General features: G+C 50.5%; 1 protein-coding gene across 1 annotated transcript in view; it reads left to right on the top strand.

Moving 5' to 3' along the window:
* The first annotated feature begins 5,354 nt into the window (after positions 1 to 5,354).
* Positions 5,355 to 16,383, top strand: part of LOC144101908 (uncharacterized) — a 36,804-nt gene continuing 25,775 nt past the window's right edge. The window contains exons 1-2 of the mRNA XM_077635132.1: positions 5,355 to 5,662; positions 11,342 to 11,420. Of these exons, the coding sequence (XP_077491258.1) occupies positions 5,375 to 5,662; positions 11,342 to 11,420 (367 nt within the window). The 5' untranslated portion in view covers positions 5,355 to 5,374. The remainder of the gene's footprint in view (positions 5,663 to 11,341; positions 11,421 to 16,383) is intronic.

Raw genomic sequence — 16,383 nt, 5'->3', positions numbered from 1 at the left:
TGCCTCCATAAAAACACAGCCGCCGCGGTCTGGTTCGAACCCAGGAACTCAAAAACCAATTTTCAGTTTTCAGCAAATGTCTCTGTTTCCCCGGATTGTGGTCGCTATTTATCGCGACTGCGTGTCTTTTGTTTCAATTTAAGACTGTGCACTCTATGAGGCTTCCGGGTGAAATCAAGCCGGCTTAATAGCTTGGCGTCCCGCTGTGTGGAACGATGAGTGGCAGGGTTTTGTTGTTTTTGTTGCGTCTGAGGGAAGAATGAAAAGTTCACGGGCCCGCCTAATGGCTCAAGCTGATGCACAATCGCTGCCACGGGCAGACAGTAGGAGAGTTAAAAGAGATATGAGAGGAAAGATTGAAAGAAAGGACGCGCGTCGCAACAACCGCGTCATCTGAAGCGACGACGACGGTTTAGCAACACGTACCCCCGGAAATAAGGAGCCCTCGCCACGTGTTCGAGAGCCCCTACATCGTAGCTCAGCAGGGCCAGGCAGCCATCTCATCGTCTCCTTCCCGTGAAGCGAAGGCTTTACTACTACCCCCCGTAGCTTCTTTGCCGTGTACGCGAGTTTGACCTTGAACCGAGGAGAAACCACGTGACAGCTATGACGTCACTCAGCCGCCACCGTCGCGTTCATTGTGATCATTGGCGTTGGCGTTGACGATGTTCTGGACTCCATCAATTTTGAGGAAAGGGAAGGAATTGGGGAAACGTTTCCCACAACCAGCATGTGCTGACATTCTCCGTGACAGCAAGCGTTGTCCGCGGTAAGAAAGGTGCATTAGTTGCGCCCGATATATAAATGAAAAAAAAATTGAAGGCCGATTACGACAGACGGTAATTCGGAATTTGAGCGCAGATTTTCGCAAGCCGCCTGCTACCGCTTGGCCACCCTCCAGAATCGTCCTGTAACAGCCGCCTTCCGGCTGTCCGTTCCTCTCGCCGTGGAAGGTGGCGCTTCGCTCTGTTACTACCCGCCAACACGTCACCTGTCACACTCCATAACACGTCACCTGTCAGGTAGCATGTTACACCGACTACGACGCGGAATGCAGATGTGGGCGAGCTGCGCTCTAAAAGGAATGAAACTAAAGAAGTCACTGCAGTTGAACACGAAGCGAAAAGCTTCACCACGTTTGGTAAAGCAGTCGTCGCATAGGCCGGAGAATAACCTTGAGCGACCTTCAGCCCAACCACGTTAGCCGTGTATGACCGTACGTGGTACAGTTATGGCGCCGAACTCTTGAGCCCTGACCTTGACCCATGACCTTTAGTTGACCTCTGATCATTGATCTTTGGCATTTCGTGACATTTCGGTTCATCTTTGAACTTAAACACATTCGATGGGGGTGTAAGACCATGTGATACTACGTCTAGGTCACGTCATGTGGGTATATACTATAGAACGGCTGTCCACGCAGGCGCTGCCATGGACGAGCCTGAGACGCTTAGCAAGCGTCCTTGCTTTTCGCTGAATTCCAGGGTTAGCCAAGTTAATTTGAAAATTGTTTTGAAGCAAAAAGCTTCACTACGCTAGTCAACACCGCGCTTCGCGCGAGCCAGGGTATGTCGGAGCACGAGTGATGTCACGCACAGCGCAGGTGGCCTCCGCCGAACCGTTCACATGAGTTATGAGTTGAAAGTTACCTTAGGCCTAGACCTAACTAAGGCATTTGATAATGTTAGGCATGAAGCTATACTTCGAGGAATACAGGAAGCAAACCTAGGCCTACGAACATACAACTGCATAAAAGACTTCCTCACAGACAGGGAAGCGATACTGACGTTTCAGGATGCAAAGTTAGCACCAATCAAAATAGGGGGGTCTGGCACGCCACAAGGGGCAGTACTATCCCCATTTCTTTTCAATATAGCAATGAGAGGACTCCCACCCCTCCTCAACAAAATTAGCAACCTCAAATTCAGCTTGTACGCAGAAGATATAAATCTTTGCATCAGCGAACCTGGTACATTCGAGGCCAGAGATAAGCTACAGCAAGCTGCGGACATCATTGTTGAATATTCCAAAGAGAGAGGGCTAGCCTGCTCTCCTCAGAAATCAGAGGTTCTAGTGTACACCAAAGGCATATACGTACCTAAGCCGGACATAAACATCATAGTTGAGGGGCGCAGGGTTCCCAGAGTTGAGGAAATCAGAATCCTTGGTTTCTTCATCAATTCCAAAGGCAATAACGCTAGCACAATAAAGAAACTAGAGCAGTATACAGATAAGATAGCAGGGTTAATCAGAAGGATAGCCACCAAAGGAAGGGGGTTGAAGGAGCATAACTTGCTCAGGCTCACGCAGGCCTTCATAACAAGCAGGATCTGCTACGCCACCCCCTACTTGGAACTTAACAAAGGGGAGGTAGACAGACTGAATATAATCATTCGGAAAACTGTAAAAAGAGCCCTCAGTCTACTCGTAAATACCTCCACTGAAGAACTTGAAAAAATGGGGGTTCATAACACATGGGCGGAGCTTAAGGAAGCAGTTAGAATTTCACAGCTTGAGCGACTTAGCAAAACCCGGACAGGTAGGAAAATTATGGCATGGGTGGGGGTAGAGCCTGACAGCAAAATAAAAGGCAAAGTAGAGATACCTCTCGACGTCAGGTCCAAAATCAAAATTCCCCCCCCCCCCATACCGAAAAAACATGCACCCTCAGTTCAACAAAGATAGAAGACAACATAGGGCCAAGGCTATGGTTAAAAAGTTCAGAGAGCTGCCTGCCGAGGAGGTAGCATGCGTAGATGCCGCTGGGGGACCAGAGGCGGCTGCGGTTTCGGCCGTTGTAGACGGTCAGGAAAAACCCCTGATCACAGCCTCAGTCAGAACACAGAAACTGCTGAAGAAGTGGCGGTGGCGCTCGTCCTAGCAGGATCTAATGCAGGATACATTCTTTGCGACAGTAAGTCCGCTGTCAGAAATTTATGTAAGGGCTTGGTCTCTTGGGAAGCCAAACGCTTTCTGGACAGCATGCCAAAACACAGGTTCGCTGCACTATTCTGGGTACCAGCACATGAGGAAATAGTTGGTAACGAGGCCGCTCACCTGCTAGCCTGAGTAACCTACATCCGGGCAGCAGCGGAGCAACCCATCTGCAATAATCTTAAGGATGCCCCAATCACATACAAGGAAATTACGGATAATTACAAATTAGAAAGAAGGGTATACCCTCCTCCGGACGTATCCCTTAGTCACAAAGAGGCTTACATCTGGAGGAGGATCCAGGCAGGAGTATACATATCGTCAGCCAAAATTGCTAAAAACCCAGATGACGAAAAATGCATCGACTGTGGGGCAAGGGGTACGCTAAACCACATTACATGGGAATGTCTTAGCTCACCAGGGGCTAAACAAGACATAACTAGTTTTGAAGCCTGGGAGGCGCTGCTGCGGTGCGAGGACCTCAGCGCGCAGCGCAAAGCAACCCGCATGGCGGCTGAGGCCGTGAAGCATCAGCTACACCGTCCTCAGCCGACGGCCTCTCCTCCTGATCGGGCTTAGGCTTCGGCCGAGTCTGAGAGGGGGTAGGGAGACCACCATCTGCCGGAAATAAAGTTTTTCTGAACTGAACTGAACTGGCCGCCGCTGACTCCGTCGCCTGACCTTTCGCCGCACCCGCGATTCTCTTTTTCGCTCCATAGTTACTACTGCGCATGCGCCACTAGTAGCGCCGAGCCACAGGAGTGCCGCCGCTGCGCTGCGCCGGGCCTTTCCTCAAAATCCTACTTTCAATTATCAGTTTTCTCTTTCTTCTTTCCCTCCCTCCTTTATCCCTTCCCTCCCGGCGCGGTTCGGGCGTCCACCGAGATATGTGAGACGGTTACTGTGCCATTTACTTTCCTCAAAACCAAAAAAAGTGAGCCGACGGCGTCCATAGAGTTCATTGGCGTTGATAACTTTGCAAAGGCCATTCATTTTCACAAAGGAAAGGCGCACAATCGGCTGCACGGGTAAGTGGAGACCTCAATCTCGCGCTCATGTACGTGGCGTTCGTGTCCAACTGCAAAAGCCTGCTTTGATTGAGTTCCGCACACTCTATAAGCAGAGCGCCCTCCCTGCCACCCTGGGAGGTGGCATGCAGTTAATGGTTGATCGCGAGAGATTGATCACCAAATGAACGCTGCGGCCTAGGTATTGCTGCAGTGCCGCATGTCAGCCACAACGCTGTCAGCGCTAATGAATTCAGGCCACATCTCTTTCACCACCGCGCATGTATCAAAGCGCGAATGAGGCGTCCGCATATCCAGGGAGCCAGTTTTTCGCCCTTCTCTTGCTAAATACATCGCCATCTAGAACATTGTGAACGCCAACGCCAATGAACACAGTGAACGCAGGCATCTTTTGCTTTGTATATCCTGGATTAGCTGAGCTAATCCACATAACTTTTTTCTTCTCAAATAGTGAACTAGAGAGAAAACTTGCGCGTGTGTCGCAAATTTATTGAATGCGGCGGGGCTTGTCGCTTGTCTCTTCTTCGTTGCTGTGGGGGGAGGGCTGATCACGTTTGTGTGAAAATTAAGACCCTGCGCAACAGCTAGGACCTCGAACTCAGTTCTTCAGTGTAAAGGGTATACGTCATTGTTTGGGGGCGCTGCGTGTTTAGTCGTGGAGCAGGCCACTATCGGCTTGCACAGCTGTCTGTGTTGGGACGGCTGTTGCGACGTATGCTCTCGACCACAGTATACTGAATTTTCGGTCACTGACCATGTCAAATATGCTAATTGCAGTCAGCTGACCGCTTTCACATGGTCAGGAAACCGAAGATTGATTCTGCTGACCTGTGTGTTGACCTGACCAGATGGCATTCCGCCAAACTCTCGACTAAGTACTCTATACCGGCTGTCTTTTCCCGTTGAGCAGACAAGGGAAGGGACAAGAGGTGCTCGTTATGACATACATGACGGAAGCCAACAATTACCGAACCAATAAGCATAGGGGATGTTTTTAAAAAATAATTTGTAGTGTTCATCAGTGAAGGCTTAATAGGGCAATTACTTTTTCAAGAGTCTCTTTGCGACGTTAAACCCCCATAAAAAACAAAACTTTTTAAAGATAATTGATTAGAAAGCAGAAGAAAAATAACCACATGCCGCCGGTGAGATCCGAAACCCCCGACCTCTGAATTTCGCGTCCGGTGCTCTACCAACGGAGCTCCGGCGAAGGCTGTCCAGTCTTCTTCTTTCCGCAGTGTATATATGCGTGTCGTAACGATCGCTATCATCGCAAACGCAGCTGATATGTCAAGCCGACGTTAAATGGGCATTTTTGGCTCGCAGCGGTGCCTTCGGCCAGCGGTGGCAACCAAGCCACCGCTCCTGCTCCGCCGCCAGCCTGTCCGTCGCCAGTTTCGTCCGCGCAAGCAATGCAGCAGGGCGTCGCGGCCAGCCCGCAGCCGCGCGCCGTCAGCGGCGGCCCGACCCCTGCCGCGGCGCCCAGCGCTCAGCCCAGCGGCTCCCGGCCCAGCTACGGGGCCGCCGCGGGTTCCGCCAAGGTCGCTGCCAGCAGCCCATGGCCTGCATCCGCCGCAGCCGCCGTGAGTGGCAGTCAGCCGGCAGCAGCTGCCCTACCACAGTCGCCGCCCGGTGCGGTGACAGAGCGAACGGCCGAAGCTGGCGACCAGGCCACTCCCGGCGACGATGTCACGATCAAGGTGCGTACTGTTTGCCGAAAAGGGCTTCATCTTGAGCCATGCCATGTAGCTCGTTTAACCTCGTTACAACAAAGTAGAAAGTTCGTTACCGGCTGTTACTTCGTTATATGTAGTGTTGACCGAGCTTCCGAGGGGAATCGTAATTCTTTCGTTATATCTATTATTTCGTTATAAACCATGCTGTGCAGCTCGTTATGCCAGCGGTCCATATACAGTTGAACCCCTTTACAACGAAGTTCAAGAATTCGGTGATTACTTCGTTATAGCCCCTGTTGGCCGAGCTTCCACGTGCAATCACAATTTCTTCGTTATGTCAGTTTTTTCGTTACAAGCCACTTCGTTACAAAGAGGTTAAACTGTTAGCTTCAAGGCTAGAGGAAACCTCACCTCTGCAATACATCGACTTACACGGGCAGTATGAGAACCGAACCCCGCTATAATACAACTCAAGAACGAAGCGGCATGTGCCTTTCGAAAGAGGCCTTCCAGCCAATGGCGTCGACTGGTTCTCATGACGTCATGGTTAGTCAATCCTCTTGGACCTGTGTGACATCTCAGGGAGTGGCAGATGAAAGGAGATGAACCACCATTTAATCAGATTGACACCGGTGTCCGGAGAATCGGCCGACGCAGTTGGCTGCAAGACGTCCTTTGTGGGGAATCCGTCGCTTCTTTCTGGAGTTGCAGTCGACTATGCAGGGCTTAGTTTTTGCTACTGAAAAGTGCTGTGGGTAGCAAGCGTCGTGGTAGTGCATGAAGTATGGGTGCTCTGGAAGTGAAACGTTAGATTTAGCCGCTGACAAAGTCTAGATCAAGAACAACGTTTAGAAACTGCTACGGGTTCCTTGGACAATTAGGAGGACAAGGCGAGTGGGTGAAATGTAAAAGCGATGTTTGTGACATAACGACCGTATTTAAATGAGTGGTTCGAAACCGTCCGCGGCGGCTGCATTTCGATGGAGGCGAAGCGCTAAGGCACCTGTGTACTGTGCGATGTCAGTGCACATTAAAGATTCCCAGGTGGTCGAAATTATTCCGGAGCCCTCCACTGCGGCACCTCTTTCTTCCTTTCCTCTTTCACTCCCTCCTTTTTCCCTTCCCTTACGGTGCGTTTCATGTGTCCGCTGATATGTGAGAAAGATACAGCGCCATTTCCTTTCCCCGAAAACCAATTTTCAATCTTCAGTTTCTTCGCGATATGCTCGCGGCCTATAGGGCGCAGGGCATACTACCAGACTCCATCAAGACGCTATTGTGGCCGTAGGGCAGTGCGCGCACTCGTGAGCGAACTTTGGTGAGCCTCTGTGCATTCCTCGAACACACGGGCTTGACGTCCCGTCTGTTCTCCGTCAGGTAGTTACACGCAGTGACTGAACGCTCCGCAAGTTCTACCTTGAACGATTAATAACTGGACGCCCCACTCCAGTTGTAACCAACACAGTGCTGTGCGCGTGTGTGATTTAATTCCTCTAAAATGAACTAATCACGCGCACAACCTGGACACATTTCTTTTTGTGTAAATAGTTTGTACATATTACTTCTCCCCCTATCCTCTCTTCCTGTCCTCTCACCTCTTTCATTTCATTTCTCGATTCTGCCTGCTGTCCTTTATTTCCGCTGCCCCAGCTCAGGTGCTTCAGTATCGATGGCAGATGCCGGGGCTAGCAAAAATCTTTTCCTTCCTTTTTTACTATTATTTTTAATAAAACCACTACCATCACCACCAGTTTCCTCTGTAAGGTTCAGGGCCTCAGTCGTCGCCTGGATAAAGAGTGGCTCAAGAAATTGATGCGTCGGCAGGTTTAGGCTTTCGGTTCAGTACTTATACGCCGGCGGCCGAGTGTTGTGTTGGCAGCGTGTGAAATAATGTTTTTAAAGCGAAATATTTCATGGCCGCACGTTGAGCAGTTTCACGTGATTCCTGGAGAGCCGTGCTGCGCATTCACGAGGAGCATTGACGACACACGGCGCATTTGTTTCTCTCGCTCCCTACTCACTACTGCGCATGGGCCACTACTAGCACCGAGCCACAGGTGTTCCGCCGCTGCGCGCCCCGCCCCTTTCCTCAAAAGCCAACGTTCAATTTTGTTTTCTCTTTCCTCTTTCTCTCCCTCCTTTATCCCTTCATTCACGGCGCGGTTCGGGTGTCCACCGAGGTATGTGAGACGGTTACTGTGCCATTTCCTTTCCTCAAAAACCAAACAAAACTAGTGAGCCGACGGCGTTAATAGAGTTCATTGGCGTTGACAAATTTGCAAACACCGCTCATTTTCACGAAACTAAAGGCGCACAACCGGCTCTGTGCGTCTGTGGAGAGCTCAACCTCGCTTTCGCTTTGTATATCTTGGATTAGCTCGGCTAATCCAACCCACCGCGGTGGCTCAGTGGTTAGGGCGCTCGGCTACTGATCCGGAGTTCCCGGGTTCGAACTCGACCGCGGCGGCTGCCTTTTTATGGACTCAAAACGCTAAGGCGCCCGTGTGCTGTGCGATGCCAGTACAAGTTAATGTTCCCCAGGTGGTCGAAATTATTCCGGAGCCCTCCACTACGGCATCTCTTTCTTCCTTTCTTCTTTCACTCCCTCCTTTATTCCTTCCTTTACGGCGCGGTTCAGGTGTCCAACGATATATGAGACAGATGCTGTGCCACTTCCTTTCCCCGAAAACAAATTATTATTATTATTATTATTATTATTATTATTATTATTATTATTAATATTATTATTATTATTATTATTATTATTATTATTATTATTATTATTGGGCTAATCCGCATTATTTTTTGTGGGAGGGGGAGGGAGGAAATGGCACAGTACCTGTCTCACATATCGGCAGACACCCGTACCGCGCCGTAACGGAAGGGACAAAGGGGGGGAGTGAAAGAAGAAACGAAGTAGTGCCGTAGTGGAGGGCTGCGGTATAATTTCGAACACCTCGGGATCTTTAGCGTGCACTGACATTGAACAGCACACGGGCACCTTAGCGTTTCGCCTCCATCGAAACGCATCCGCCGCGGTCGTTTAGGAACCTTTGAACACCGGGTGAGCAGCCGAGCACCGTAACCACTGAGCCACCGCAGGGAGTGTATTGTCTTTTTTATTCACGGGTTAAAGCGCTTTTACTCCAAGTGAAATGTTGCACCGTCGAGCTTAACCATTCACTCTGGCAAACTAATATTTCCTTGGGCTGTAGCTGTTGATTCTTATAAATTACACGTCTGCACATTTTAATTTCACAGAAAGATTCCTGTATGTTCACATTTCGGTGTTAATGGGCGGCGGAGGCGTCTCTCCAACCACCACGAATGCCGAAATTTCCACGGTAGTTTATTGTGCCGAGCTTCGCCGCCTGGCGCCGGTTTGTTTCATCACGAATAATTAAAATTTTCCAATTTTGTCGCCCCAATCGAGACGATTTCGGTTTTAGACCTTGGACGTGTGACGTCACCAGCTCCATGCCCCTCGATATTTGCTCGGAGTTTGGTCAAGAAGAAAAAAAATGAGACCTTGTTTTTGGTTATTTCACACGAACAGTGGTCTGTCACTTACAGTCTCCAGTTTAGTCAGTCAACGCGTCGGGAGGTTCCGTGTCAGTATGCATGACGACAAGCTTCTGTCTTGACGTCATACTTTGGGAGAAACCCAGTTTCGGTTTCGGCGTTCTCAGGTCATGGGCATTTCCGGTTGTCCTAGTGATGAAGGATGGGTCCGTTCGATTTTGTGTCGATTACTGCCGCACTAATAAGATCACGCGCTAAAACGTCTACCCTCTGCCTCGCATTGATGACGCTCTGGACTGTCTCAAAAGCACGGATCTCTTCACTTGATTTGCGCTGTGGCTATTGGCAGGTCCCAATGCCAGCTGCAGAGCCTGCCAAAACCGCGTTTGCGACCCCTGACGGCCTCTGAGAGTTCAGTCGTGCCTTTCGGCCTATGTAAAGCTCCTGCTACTTTCAAGCGAATGATGGATGCAGTTTTGCGTGGCCGCAAGTGGAAGACGTGCCTGTGCTACCTGTACAAATAAGTCATCTTTTCGCTCGACTTTGTGACACATCTATGTCACCTCAAGCACGTCTTGACTTGCCTCACAAATGCCAGCCTGCAGTTGAACTTAAAAAATGCACTTTTGCTGCCAGTGAGCTCACAAATTTAGGTCACGTTGTTTTGAAAGACTGCATATGCCCTCACCCCACCAAACCTCGGGCCGTGACTGCGTTTCCCAAACCTTCCACTACTAAGGAACTCTGCAGCTTCCTAGGGCTCTGCTCTTATTTTAGGCGTTTCATTCGCAACTTTTCATCAATTGCTGCAGCTTTGACTCAGCTGCTCGGAAGCAAAGTCGATTTTTCGGCTAAGTCACCCGCCTGTGAGGACGCCTACAACAACTTGTGTCATCTCCTCTCGGCACCTCCCATCTTGCGCCATTTCGACCCGGCGGCCCCGTCTAAAGTCCACACGGTCTCCTGTGAACTATATTGTTGAGCTACTAACGTTGTCTCCCAATCTCCGACGCCGCAGCCATGAGACTGTACATGTCCAGCGGTTTAAGCCCTACTATGACCCCGTTGTCTTGTCCGCCTCTTAAGTCGCCAGGATGGCACCTCTTCTGCTTGGGGGTCATTGTAAAAAAGAAGACGGATGCATGCGCGAGCCGCATGGCGATCACCTAGTGCATGCTCCTGGCTGGACTGGCTGATCTCTGAGTGCTGTTGGCCGTACTACTATTGCGAAGCTTCTCCAAATAAATCCCACTTTACACAATACATCATAATGAAGCCAGTTAAAACAATTTTTAATAATTAGAGCTTCGTTCAAGTGTTTTGTCTTATAAAACTTCGCGATCTTAAGCTTTTTAGTTGAAATTTCACAAACAATTGCGGGGGCACTTTTGTATTAAGAAATAAACTTTGGAATGTACAGAATGTCTGGCTGTGCGTCAGTACATCTGTACAGTTTTTCCTCCTAGAAAATCACTTTATGCCTTACAGTTGGCCACGCCATTTGGCGAAACACGCCGATGAGTCCTTCGCAGTTCAGGTGATGCCAAGTCTTGCTGAAGTGATGTGGAAACCTCGCAAATGAGACACCTATTTTACCGTCAATATCTTTTTCAAAACGGAAGCTGAGTCGGCAAAACAGGCCCAGATATGAAACAAACTAGGTGCTGTCACCAATGTTCTGAGCTGGTTCCTCTGGTGGGTACTGTGAAGGGGTCTTTGTGTGAGATGGAGTTCTGATTCGTAGCCAGATGGGCACTATAAACATGTTCCTATGCCCACAGTCTCCTGTAGAGTGGTATGCTCATCTGGCTGGCATGTGCACTCTGAGCAGAAGTGTTGAAAGCTGAACTTACCAGGATTTGTTTGCATTTGTAGCAGGGCTTTTAGTTTAGTTGTCACTAGTTTCAGAGATCTTTTATTGCATTCCTGTTGCAGATGAGTGTTGAGGCATGTCAATGTTCCAAAACTATGGATTTCAGTTTGAGTGAGTTATTGAACAGGCTGAGAAGGCACACATGACACAGGGGTTTGCATGCCTGCTTTGTCCAGTGATTGTTTTGTGCACTACTGCTCATTGGCACTTCTGCTGCTGCCTCTGTGTGCAAGAATGTGGATGCAACTTAGTTCATTTTTCTTAAAGCCAGTGTCCCAATTCTTTTCTCCTCTGTGTGACGCATGCAGGGGCCGTGCGATGGCAGAAACATGATGCATGCCTCCTGGACATCTGCAGAAGGGAATGCTCGGCCTCGAAAGCAAATACGTGAGTGCATCCAGCGAGTTTGGATGTCTTACTACCATTGTGTTAGTTGCTGCTTTGCCTTGTATTCTTGTTATCATCATCATAAGCAGCAGCAGGAACCAGTTATACCGCAAGGCAAATGACTCCCTGGTTGACCTCCAACGAGCCCTGTTTTGAGCCATCCTGGCCACGTTCTTCATCCCTTGGAATCTACTTTGTTACACAGGGGGGCATCACTTCTCTGTTCCATTCACTGCATGTTCTTTCCAAGTTCATTTCCTGGTTTGTGATTTCAGCTAGGGTACCATGAACTTGGGTTTACTCTCAAATCCGTGTGTTCTCTTTCTGTTTCATCAAACATTGTAAATACCTAAGGCACCCTACACGTGTCTCCCGCGGTGCCGCAAAAAATCGCAGATTTTAAATTTGTTTTTGCAGAATTGTCTGTTAGCAGCCGCATTCTCTTTTTCGGGGACAGTGTGTTTGTGGACATCAGCAGGAATGAGGGAATGATTTGCAGAATTGTGTGTTAGCAGCCGCATTCTCTTTTTTGGGGACAGTGTGTTTGTGGACATCAGCAGGAATGAGGGAATGATTTGTATCTGCATAATTTAATCATCCAAATTCTCTCGAAAGGTAGAATCTGGTAATGAGCTGATGCCTCGACATGCTTGCTCCCCTCTCCAATCAAGCAAGTTAGCATCTTGAGTTCAGGTTTGCTGTTATCGTCATTCTCTTGTTAGTACCCGAACACACTGCCTCTGAGGCTTGGTGTGAAGGAGTTAGGGAAACGAAGGCAGGCGGTTGACGGCGGTAGCCATCTTAGCGGTGGGCCACGCTGGCTTTCCCTCTTCTTCATGTCAGCAACAACAACAACAACAACAACAACAACAACAACAACAACAACAACAACAACAACAACAACAACAACGACGACGACGACGACGACGACGACGACGACGACGACAACGACAACGACGACGACGACGACGACGACGACGACAACAACAACAACAACAACAACAACAACAACAACAACAACAACAACAACAACAACAACAACAACAACAACAACAACAACAACAACAACAACAACAACAACAATAATAATAATAATAATAATAATAATAATAATAATAATAATAATAATAACAATAATAACAACAACAATAACAACAACAATAACAATAACAACAATAACAATAACAATGTCAAGGCGTTTATTTAAAGCACAGGTCGGTTGGTTTGGTTGACCGGCGACACGATGGGGACACTCACAGGCGTCGTTCGAAAAACCCAGCTGCACTTCGTCTGCTTCTTCGTTGTCCCGCTTGAACGCGTCCGCTTCTTCGCTGCGCTGCGCCTGTCGGTCCCATTACAATTACTCTCCCTCCGAAAAAGGAGCCATCCTGGCGACTTACGGAGAGGAGAGGATGGGCGGGTCATAGTAAGGCTTGAGGCGCTCAACGTGCACAGTTTCGCGCCCCCGGCGACGGTGGTCCGAAGAGGGAACAAGCGGCTCAACGATATAAGTCACCGGAGAAGTTTGGTGGACAACCCGGTAAGGTCCGTGAAAGCGAGACAGTAGCTTCGTGGCGAGGCCGGGAGTGGAGGAAGGCACCCAGAGCCAAACGAGGGCGCCAGATGGGTATGACGCTGGAGGGTCCGGGGAAATCCCGACGGTGCTTCTGATCCCATTGTTGCTGTGTGGTGAAAGAGCGGGCAAGTTGCCGGCATTCTTCGGCATACAGGTGAGCTTCGGAGAGTAAGGTGGTCTCGGAAGGGTCAGGGTGATAAGGAAGGATGGTGCCCATGGTGGATGTAGGCTCCCGGCCATATAAGAGGAAGAAAGGAGAAAACCCCGTTGTTGTCTGAGTAGCTGTGTTATACGCGTACGTGACGAACGGGAACACTTGATCCCAGTTGGAGTGGGCGGTGTCAACGTACATGGCGAGCATGTCACTCAGAGTGCGGTTGAACCGCTCAGTCATGCCGTTGGTCTGGGGGTGATAGGCGCTGGTGTAGCGATGAACGATTTGGCATTGCTTGAGCAGGGCCTCGACGGCGTCCGAGAGAAAAACACGGCCGCGGTCACTTAGAAGTTCTTTCGGGGCGCCGTGACGAAGAACAAGACTGTGTCGAATGAAGTGAGCGACATCGTTTGCGGTAGCAGATTTGAGAGCCGACGTTTCGACGTAACTGGTGAGATGGTCAACGGCAACGATGATCCACCGATTATTAGCCGAAGTAGTTGGAAGCGGGCCATAAAGATCAATGCCGACGCGGTCAAAGGGACGGCCAGGGCAAGGTAACGGCTGCAAAGGAGCGGCGGCGGAGTGGGGAGGTTTCTTGCGACGTTGGCAGGCGGTGCATGACCGAATGTGCTGACGTATGTAGCGGTACATACCTCGCCAGTAGAATCGCTGACGAAGGCGAGCATATGTTTTCAGTACACCGGCGTGGCCGCATTGTGGAGCGGCGTGAAAAGAGGCACAGATCGTAGCACGGAGGTGTCGAGGGATGACCAACAGCCACTTCCGGCCGTCGGGGAGGTAATTACGGCGGTATAAGAGGCCATCACGAACGGCGAAGTGGTGGGCTTGGCGGCGAAGGGTCCGGGTCGAATGATGCGGCGAGGGAGTGTTCAGGAAGTTTAGCAGCGAGGTGATCCAAGGATCCTTCAGTTGTTCGGAGAGCATATCAGGGATGTTGAACGAAGAGAATTCGTAGGCGCAGACGAGGGCAGAGGTTGACACGCATGGGAGTGGTGAACGAGAAAGGGCGTCGGCGTCCGAGTGCTTGCGGCCGGAGCGATAAATGACGTGTATATCAAACTCCTGGAGACGTAAAGCCCAGCGGGCGAGTCGGCCAGAGGGATCTTTGAGGGAGGATAGCCAGCATAGGGCGTGGTGGTCTGTGACGACATAGAAGGGCCGGCCGTAAATGTAAGGGCGGAACTTGGCAATTGCCCAAATGATGGCGAGACATTCTTTTTCTGTGACAGAATAGTTTGATTCCGCCTTGGTGAGGGCGCGGCTGGCGTAAGCGACGGCGTATTCCGGATACCCAGGCTTTCGCTGGGCAAGAACTGCGCCCAAGCCCACACCGCTCGCGTCAGTGTGAACTTATGTCGGACAGGCGGGATCAAAATGGCGAAGGATGGGGGGAGAGACCAGCAGGCGGCGTAAAGTGCTGAACGCGGTATCGCAGGCGGGGGACCAAGACGAAAGGTTCGGGCTGCCGGCAAGAAGCTGCGTTAAAGGGGCGATGATACTGGCGAAATTTCGGATGAAGCGGCGAAAATATGAGCATAAGCCTATAAAACTGCGAAGTTCTTTTAAGGTGGTTGGTTTGGGGAAGTCAGCGACGGCGCGAAGTTTGGCAGGGTCAGGAAGAACGCCGTCTTTGGAGATGACATGGCCTAATATTGTGAGCTGCGTTGCACCGAAGTAACATTTTTTCAAGTTTAGTTGGAGGCCGGCGTCAGTAAGGCTAGTGAGTACGCGCTGAAGGCGGTGCAGATGGGAAGGAAAATCTTTGGAAAAAACAACAATGTCATCTAGGTAACACAGACAAGTTTCCCATTTGAGGCCACTGAGAATAGTGTCCATCATCCTTTCGAATGTGGCTGGAGCATTGCAGAGGCCGAATGGCATCACATTGAACTCATACAAGCCGTCTGGGGTGACGAAAGCGGTTTTCGGCCTGTCGTTCGCTGCCATCGGGACCTGCCAGTAGCCGGAGCGTAAGTCGAGGGATGAAAAATACTCCGCTCCCTGCAAGCAATCCAGTGCGTCGTCGATTCGGGGTAGAGGATAAACATCCTTGCGTGTGATCTTGTTGAGACGGCGGTAGTCCACACAGAACCTGATGGAGCCATCTTTTTTCGTCACCAAGACAACAGGAGAGGCCCAAGGGCTGTGAGAAGGCTGTATTATGCCGCGCCGAAGCATGTCGTCAACATTGTCACGGATGACGCGGCGCTCGCTCGGCGAGACTCGGTACGGTCGCTGACGCAAGGGAGCGTGGGTACCAGTGTCAATTGTGTGAGAGACGGCCAATGCGCGCCCCAAGGAGGGCTGGGAAAGGTCGAAAGAGTTGCGAAAGCGGCAGAGAAGTTCCAAGATTTGGTCACGGTAAGCGGACGGAAGGTCGGGAGCGATGTTACGACGAAAGACGTCGATGGAAATCGGATCGGGCGCTGTCGCACAACAGGCTAAGGCAGTAACTGGGGAGCAGGCACGGGTATCGGAGAACTCGGAAGCAAGAGCAGGGTCCAGTTCTTCAATAGAGCCGAGGCATTCGCCGCGAAGAACAAGCGACGGGCAAGAAAATGGGTTGGTGACATAGATGGCGCAGTGGCCATCGGGAATCGAGACAACGGCGTATGGAATGAGGAGGCGCTGATGGCGAGTGGCTGCTGCGGTAGGTGTGAAAAGAACAGGGCCGCTGAGGAAAGAGTCGGGGCGGAGCGGAACGAGGGCTGAAGAGGAGGGAGGTATGTCGATGTCGGCAGCTACAAGAAGCTTAGCGGAGCGCACAGGTAGGTCACACAACGAAACATCACACAGGGGAGAAAGCTCAAGTTCCGCACGGGCACAATCAATCACTGCACGGAGGGTCGAGAGGAAATCGCAGCCGAGGATGACATCGTGAGAGCAGGCGGTCAGCACAACAAACTTGATGGTATAGGCGATGTCGTTGATAGAAACGCGGACCGTGCAGGCTGCGATGGGGTGGATGCGCTGAGAGGTGGCCGTACGTAGTGAAAAGTCACACAGCGGCGTTGTCACCTTACGAAGTTTGCGGCGAAGAGCATCACTAATTACTGACACTGCAGTACCCGTGTCGACGAGCGCGAGAACGGGGACGCCTTCAACAGACCCTTAATCACGTTAGCAGGAGAACACGGAGGACTTAAAAAGTTGGCAAAACACGCAGTTCTTGCCTCCTGAACTGCGGCAGTCAGTTTTCCTCTGGGAGA

Source organism: Amblyomma americanum, chromosome 1, assembly GCF_052857255.1.
Source record: "Amblyomma americanum isolate KBUSLIRL-KWMA chromosome 1, ASM5285725v1, whole genome shotgun sequence".
Lineage (NCBI taxonomy): Eukaryota > Metazoa > Arthropoda > Arachnida > Ixodida > Ixodidae > Amblyomma > Amblyomma americanum.
The sequence above is the reverse complement of the archived record's forward strand: the minus strand, read 5'-3'. Positions and strand labels throughout refer to the sequence as shown.